The sequence below is a fragment of the Brassica rapa genome, chromosome A08 (genome assembly GCF_000309985.2).
Source record: "Brassica rapa cultivar Chiifu-401-42 chromosome A08, CAAS_Brap_v3.01, whole genome shotgun sequence".
In the NCBI taxonomy this organism is placed as follows: domain Eukaryota; kingdom Viridiplantae; phylum Streptophyta; class Magnoliopsida; order Brassicales; family Brassicaceae; genus Brassica; species Brassica rapa.
The window spans coordinates 15,050,742-15,058,654 of NC_024802.2; the positions used below are offsets into that span (position 1 = coordinate 15,050,742).

The 7,913-nt window shown below is 40.4% G+C and overlaps 3 protein-coding genes and 1 non-coding gene across 4 annotated transcripts; 2 read left to right on the forward strand and 2 right to left on the reverse strand.

The window, feature by feature from the left end:
* Positions 1 to 111: 111 nt before the first annotated feature.
* Positions 112 to 2,427, reverse strand: LOC103834788 (E3 ubiquitin-protein ligase SINAT4). The gene is made up of 3 exons (XM_009110875.3): positions 1,792 to 2,427; positions 680 to 1,066; positions 112 to 607 (listed from the first exon to the last, which is right to left on the reverse strand). Exons 1-3 carry the CDS (start codon positions 2,002 to 2,004, stop codon positions 245 to 247), a joined length of 963 nt encoding a protein of 320 aa, XP_009109123.1. The 5' UTR covers positions 2,005 to 2,427; the 3' UTR covers positions 112 to 244.
* An 88-nt stretch (positions 2,428 to 2,515) lies between these two features.
* Positions 2,516 to 2,587, forward strand: TRNAQ-CUG. Its single transcript has one exon. It is a non-coding gene; the product is annotated as a tRNA-Gln (tRNA).
* Positions 2,588 to 2,780: 193 nt separating this feature from the next.
* On the reverse strand, positions 2,781 to 4,664 carry LOC103834790. Its single transcript, XM_033277265.1, has 3 exons — positions 4,112 to 4,664; positions 3,663 to 3,968; positions 2,781 to 3,573 (listed from the first exon to the last, which is right to left on the reverse strand). Exons 1-3 carry the CDS (start codon positions 4,209 to 4,211, stop codon positions 3,464 to 3,466), a joined length of 516 nt encoding a protein of 171 aa, XP_033133156.1. The 5' UTR covers positions 4,212 to 4,664; the 3' UTR covers positions 2,781 to 3,463.
* A 1,133-nt stretch (positions 4,665 to 5,797) lies between these two features.
* LOC117127523 lies at positions 5,798 to 7,913 on the forward strand. The gene is made up of 3 exons (XM_033278094.1): positions 5,798 to 6,389; positions 6,589 to 7,188; positions 7,327 to 7,913. Exons 1-3 carry the CDS (start codon positions 5,798 to 5,800, stop codon positions 7,911 to 7,913), a joined length of 1,779 nt encoding a protein of 592 aa, XP_033133985.1.

A 7,913-nucleotide genomic window follows, 5' to 3' on the forward strand; every position in this document is an offset into this window, starting at 1 on the left:
TTAATTATTCTCGTAGTTACATTATCTTTTTCCATTTAGATCATATCTCCAATCTCCATGTATGTAACGAATCTTAAGATTTGACACTGAACTACAAGGTTACCCAACTAATGACACATAAGTTATAACTATCATCAAACACAATTCATTCAAGAAATGTTTTTACATACAGACATAGAAGAACAGTGCAAGCCAAATCATCATGCAACATCTCAAAGAGGAGAAAAAATAAGAAAGAATGATATCATGAAGATAGGTTTGGTATGCAGAGCCCAGAATCTGGACTGTGTTGCTCTTTCCAGATTTTACCAGTGACTCTAAGCTTAAGCTCTTTCCTATCACCGCCGGAGAAGAAGAGAGCCATGTTTCTTTGGATGATGAGACCGTCGTTGCTGTCTCTTACTTTCCTGTGGCTATCTCTGATGCTTCTCGGTGCTCCTTCCCACGTTAGTTTCCTCCCACTCCCTCCCACTTCTAAACTGTAGCTATAACTCCTTGCTTCTTCCTCGTCCCCCATGAATCTCAGGAACGCCATGTACACCGGACCCATCCCGAGCTGGAACGCTTCAAAATGGAGGCAGAAGTATTGCCCAAAGCATTGAAACACCTGAAACCAAGACAAGGAACAAAAGATGAGACTCTCACATTGAAGAGAATCATGTTTACTACACACTCTCACAGTTAGCATCCAAGTAGCGTTCTCTACTTCACGAGGATTAGATTTGACGTAGCGGTGGTTAAAAGTGGAGCCAGCGTGCATGTCAACTTTGTGATCATCCCTGAGATGGGATACAAGGAAAGGGATGTCCCCTACGACACCGCACTCGGAGCCAGCGTAAGGACAAGAGTACGGTCTGAAGTTACAGAGAGACTCGTGCTTTAGTTTGCTGTAGTAAGGAAAAATCTCGGGGCATCCGAGGTTGTAATACTTGCAAGGCAGCTCAAGTGACTCGGCTACTTTCTCGAGAGCTAAACATCTTATATCTCCAAGCTCTTGTCTACACGTGGGACACCGGTTGTGCACTCTCACTTTACAAGTCGAGCATAACGTGTGCCCATTATGACACTACAACAATAAGAAAAAGAAAGAGACTTTTTAGATTACCACAACTATTAAAAACTTCCACCAAAGAAACCTACAAACAACCACATTATATCATCTAGCTCTGGATTAAATTGTGTTTGTCGAAAACTTACGAGAAATTGCTTGAAATACCATAAATTGGCTACCAATTTTCAAAAAAATACATTCAATCAAAAATATATTAACATTAGTGATTACTACTCCCTCCGTTTCATATTAATTGTCATTCTAGAGAAATTTTTTCGTTACAAAATAAATTATGGTTTTCGACTTTCAATGCAAAATTTATTAATTTTATTTAACAATTTATTTTTCTATTGGTTGAAATATGGTTAGAGGTATAGGTAATTATGTTTTTATATAGGAAATATACAAATTATTTGTTTCTTTCGGTGTGCACAAACCCAAAACGACACTTAAAATGAAATGGTTAATATAGTCTTTTGGTTAATAAACGTCTATAAATGTTTATAAATTATTTTAAAACGTTTATAAATGATTTAGAATGGTTAATTTAGTCTTTTGCTATTTATGCAAATGATTAACCTCCAATGGTAATTTTGAAAAGTGCAATCAAAACTTATACATAATTGCCATTAACCATGAACCATCTAGCAAAAGCATGAGTGTGAAGCAAAAGGACATAGAGAAGAACATAAGCCTGGCACAACAGCCAAAGATGATGAATCAAAAGAACAAAACTTCACCTGATGGATAGGAGGGTACATAGAAAAGGTACAGAGAGGACACTCCAGAAGCTCGTAGACGCTAGTGGCAGCAGCCGTTGTCGTCGGACCGACTATATTGGTAACGACGGCAGCAGCTCCGGCGTGATTCTTCGTGGAAGAGAAATGGTAAGTTCCGTTATCGTTGGTGATGCTTCTCGTCGACGATTCGCAGTCCATACTCTCTGTCTCCATTACCACAATCCGATTTCAGACAACAAAAAAACTAAAATTCAAAAACACAATTAAGTCAAAACAATCTCTTTTATTTTTTCGTGGAATCTCGTTTCTCGGAAAAGAAAATTCCTTTCTTTCAAACCCGATTAAGAGGGAAAGAACAAAGCACTTTGCTTTAACTACTTTTGGGAGTATTTGAGAATGGATTCGATTAGACGAATCTGGAAAGAAAGAAAAAAAAGACAGGAGAAAGAGAGAAAAGGGAAAGAAGACTGAAAAAAAAACAGATCGGCCCTGACTCTGACCCGACCCGACCCGACAGTTTCTGGGAAAAGTCGGGTGCTTGTTGGTGGCCTCTGTTTCACGAGAGAGGAAGAAGAGAGATCAAATCTGAGCCGTCCAGATGCAAAAGGCTTCCTTTCATCCGACGGTTATCTCTTCAACCCAAGTAACTGATGTCCGCCAATGTTCTCCAAGACGTCATCGTTTTGTATGTAGTTAAAAGTTTATATCTACAATCTTATCAAATGGTTCTATGGTCTAGCGGTTAGGACATTGGACTCTGAATCCAGTAACCCGAGTTCAATTCTCGGTAGAACCTAATTTTTTTTTTAAAAAGTCCAATTTTTTTTTCTCAATCCTAACAACTAAAGCCATTTCTTATTTTGTGCTTCCTACACTCGCAATAAATATTCGCACATATTAAAACACACATAAAAAGTTTAACAAAGATGAGAGATTCAGAACCATACAATTTCTCTTATTGATAAAACAAATTTTGTTATTAATGTATGAAAATGAAACTGATTCTTATTGATAAAAACCGGAACATTTTGCTTACAGAGAAACAAAACAAGTTCGTCAAGTAGAAGAAATGAACATTAAAGACTTGGAACAAAAGTTAAACATGGATAACTCATTTTAGTAGCTTTGAAAAATTCTTTCTTCTGCAATCTTGAAATCACTTCTTTGCGAACTCAGACGCAATCTTATGAAACTCATACTTTTCAAGCAGACCTCTAACGTGTTGGCTTGCAATGCAAGAAAACGCAGACGCCCCAATGGCTATTCCGGTGTATACAGCCACAGTCTTGAGTTTATCCTTCTTGAAAGCGTGAGCTTTCCCAAAGGATAGTGTGATGACGCAGAGCAGAGACGCGGCAACGAAAACCGTAGCTTCGTAGTATCTATTGTCTGTTGTTTTGAAAGAGAAACCGTAGAAGAGGGGAGGGATCACACCGAAGAAGATGAAGGAGACCACGACAACGATGCAATGGAGTACGACATTATTTCTGTTTCCAAGCAGTTGCTTGTATGGATCTATTTTATCCTTCATATCCGTCGCATTATCAATATGCGCATGTGGAAAGAAGCGTTCAGACATTACAAGTCCATATAGCTGCCAAAATAGATCCTCTTTTGGTTAAAAATCAAACTTGAATGAAACTTTTATTGACAAACATTAGAGAAAAACAAACTAATATTCTCTTTTTCTGGAGAAGGAGAGGGACCAAAACAACTTACGTTGTAAATGATGAGAAATAGGCCACTGAATAAAATTGGCTAGTCCCAAGGCCATAACGTTGACTGCAAAGTAAAGACAATGTTAATTTCGAACTGTTGAGATGTCTGAAGAAACTCCATGTTAGTATTTTGTGTGTTTCATGTGTACTTACGAGTCGAAGTTCCGGAAGCAGCAGCGGAGGATACAACACCAAAGCTTGTGATGGACTCGATTAGACCACCGTACACAATACTCTTCAAGATATCTAGTTCTGTTTGTAAGACATTGTGAACCGGAACCACTATATGTTGCCTCAAAATGATTAGAGTTTTGGCGAATGTTGTAGGTTGAGGGGCCATAGGGGGAGGAGGGATCTCTTTCGCTCTCTCTGAACCATTTGTTTTGTTGCCTCGAGTAGACAGACCACCAATCAGCGAAGGAACACCTTCTTTATCTCCAAGAACCTCTTTTTCGTCTTCTTGAAAACATTTAATGAAACATAACAAAGGAAGAGTTGTGTTTCAAAAAAAATTAAAAAAAAAAAGAATATAACAAAGGAAGAGATAGAGTCATAGAAACGGTGAGAGAATCATATAATAAGAGTAAGAATGTAGGAAGGACCTGGTTTAGTCGTAGAATCTTGCTCTTCGCCAATTTTTTTTTGTGTCACACTTGGCAAATCTGCCTTACCTTCCGGTTCTGTTCCCTTGGTCTGGGTCATGGAAGGCCAGCACAGAGCCAAAGCGGCAAGTAACAGCAACGAGATGACATAAAGGACCCTGCTACTTGGGAGATATTTGACCCAGTAGAAGTGTACCAAGCCTCCTTTGTTTACTATAGTTGACGGAGACGGCCAGATAGGTTTATCGTCTTCGACAACATCAGGACCATGTGGTATCAGGTTACCATCAATCTCTGTAGCATCTTCTGGAACCTTCTGTGGATCAGGGATGTCTATGGCTAAACTTCCATTGGTATGTGGCGTGGGCGGTGGTATAGGCGACGGAGATAGCGGTGAGGGAGAAGGTGGGACCCACAGAAGAACAAGGGCTGATGGCAAAAGCAGAACCACAACCAATACGAACCGGAGCCAGTCCGGGACATGTTTCTTGGGTGTTTCACTCACGACACTTGGAGCTCGCTCATCCGAAGCTTGACCAACAAAATCAATCAATTCAGTTCACAATCAATCAGTTAAGGGTAAGCATGATTAGAGCATGTTTATAGGCAATTCTTAACTCGTGCCTTAGGTTAATTAATCATTAAAAAAGAAGAAAACACGGAGTAAAAGAAAGGGACGTCCCTTAATTAAGCGTTTGAAGGCACGTTCTTTAGTGCGACGTGTCACAACCGTATTGGGCAGAGGAACGGTGAAGTCGTTCCCGTTTCTTTCTCTCTTCTCTTTCTCTCTTTCTCTTCTCGGTTGCTCCGCAAAGGCGACGCAAATGGCGAATTTTTTCGCCGTCTCGATCTTCGCCGTCAACGTCTACTGGGGTTTCTCTCGTCGATGATGGAAACGGCGTTTGCTCTCTCACCGTGCTCTCCTCAAGGAAACGACGATTCCTCTCCCTCTCGGTGGCTCTCGTCGAGGAAAGAAGACGGTGAACTCTCAATCGGTGGCTATCTCTCTCTCCTGGTGGCTCTCTGATACGGCGATTGTCTCTGAAGGGAATCGAAAGGTAGCGTCTCTTTGATTCTTTCAACTATGCATATTTTGATTCTTGTTTGATTCATCATTTGTTTTCTGTGTTTGTGTCGCTTCAGAGAAGGATCAAGACGCATGATCCAGGACTGAGCTAGAGGCGTGAAGTGGGCAGAAAACCTGTATTTTAGGCAGACAAAACCGCAAATCGCAAAGGTACTTTAGCTTTGATCTTTCTAATTGTGTAAACGTTTCTCTTTGCTCTGATGAAGTGGATTGCGAATGTGAATGTGATTTTAATTATAGTTTGGAATGTGATTGTGATTTCCACTTTAGAGGATTACATATAATTCGTTGTAATGGTTTTGATTTGTTTTTGTTTTTGTTTTGTCTTGAGGTTGTTTGACCAAGATGCTTGATCCAGTTGGTGAGACATAAACGAAGAAGCCAACCATCGTTCATACAGGTAAATCACTCTCTTTACTGTGCGCAATTGGATGAAGTAGTAGTTAGGAATGTATTAACTCGTGCGTCAGTGTTTGGTTAGGTAATAAATTGTTGTTTACCGTGGTTAGATAGAAATTAGGTAATGGTTGGCATAGGTAATAAATAATTTTTATGGTTAGATAGAAATGAATGGATTACATTGATGAAATTGTGGATAAATGTCTAATCGTTCTTCTCTTCAATGCGTTGAAGCTTTTCTTCAATGCGCTGAAGCTGCCCTTCCCACTTTCTCATCTATTAAAGTCTGTCATTCTCCTCTGTCTTTGATACATTTTCACCGTGTTCTTCTCTTTCCACTTGCTCATCTCTCTAATTATCTTTCTCTCTTCCTTGTGCTTGCTTCCCAAATGGATTCTTCTCCATTTTCTAAATTTGTTGACTTACTTAATAGCCAACAAACCATTTCGTTTGTTAACCTTGAAGAAACTGTCTCACAAGCTTCATCCCAAGCTGTTGGAAACGAAGATGGTGGTGAGACTGGTACTCGCGCAAAGACACGGCGGAAGTGGACGACTGCGGATGATATTGTCCTCATTAGCGCATGGCTTAACACAAGCAAAGATGCCGTGGTTAGCAATGAGCAAAAATCAAGCACTTTCTGGTCAAGAGTAGCAGCTTATTACTCGGCAAGTCGTCAAGATGGTGAGGGCGAGAGGGGAGTCCTGCATTGCAAGCAACGTTGGCACAAGATCAATGATCTTGTGTGCAAATTCTGTGGCGCCTACGCAGCTGCAACCAGGGAGAAGACCTGTCGGTTGACATGTTATAAATTGGTTTGGAGTTTTAACATTTGCATCACAGCATTCTCTCCATTCTCGTTTCTATCTCTTCTCACCATTTTCGTATAAATTCTATCTCTTCTCACCATTTTCTCCATTGTCATTCAAACCAAAACACAAACCAAAACTCAAACCATCTTGTAATAATCTCATGGCATCTTCATCTCAAGACACGTATGGTCATGAAGAAGCTTTCGAGGATAACGAGGATGGTTTTGATGAAGCTTTCGATCAATATTTTGATCAACGTTTCGATCAAGCATTTGAAAATGTGTGTTCGACTTATGGTCATCAAGGAACGCAAAAAAAAACAAGAAAGAAACGAGAATTTATTGAAAGAAACCGTGAAGAAGGTCATCAACGATTATGGAATGATTATTTCAGTGACACTCCAACATATCCTCAACATCTATTCCGACGCCGATTTAGAATGAACAGGCCATTGTTCATGCGGATTGTTGATCGCCTCTCCAATGAAGTTCAATTCTTTCGTCAAAAGCAAGACGTTACCGGAAGAAATGGTCTCTCCCCACTTCAAAAGTGCACAGCAGCTATTCGTGTGTTGGCATATGGTTCTGCGCTCGATGCGGTCGACGAATACCTCCGGCTCGGTGCAACCACTGCTCGGTTATGTGTGGAAAACTTTGTGGAAGCAATAATTGATTTGTTCGGCGTTGAGTACCTAAGGAGACCAACGCCGGATGATCTTCAACGTCTCCTTAATATTGGAGAGCTTCGTGGATTTCCCGGGATGGTAGGAAGCATCGATTGTATGCATTGGGAGTGGAAGAATTGTCCCACCGCTTGGAAAGGGCAATATACTCGTGGTTCGGGAAAACCCACAATCGTTTTAGAGGCGGTTGCTTCATATGATCTCTGGATTTGGCATGCGTTTTTCGGACCTCCAGGTACCTTGAATGATATCAATGTTCTTGATCGCTCACCTGTTTTTGATGACATAATAAATGGTCATGCTCCAGAAGTGAATTTCTCGGTGAACGGAAATTCTTATTCAATGGCTTACTATCTCACCGATGGTATTTATCCGAAATGGGCAACTTTTATCCAATCTATTTCACTACCACAAGGTCCGAAAGCGGCTTTATTTGCTCAATGTCAAGAAGCTGTCCGAAAAGATGTCGAACGTGCTTTTGGAGTCTTGCAAGCTCGATTTGCCATTGTTAAAAATCCAGCACTTTGTTGGGATAAAGTCAAGATCGGGAAGATTATGAGAGCGTGTATCATACTCCATAATATGATTGTTGAAAACGAACGAGATCAACAAAGTCAATTCGATGTTTCGGGTTTCCAGCAAGGAGAAGGCAATACAAGTTCACATGTCGATCTCACATATTCAGCAGATACTCCTACAAATATCGCCAATCAGATGGGTGTTCGAGTAAGAATCCGTGATAAACAAGCACATCAACAACTGAAACGTGATTTGGTTGAACATATATGGCGTAAATTTGGACGTGATCAAGACAACAATTGA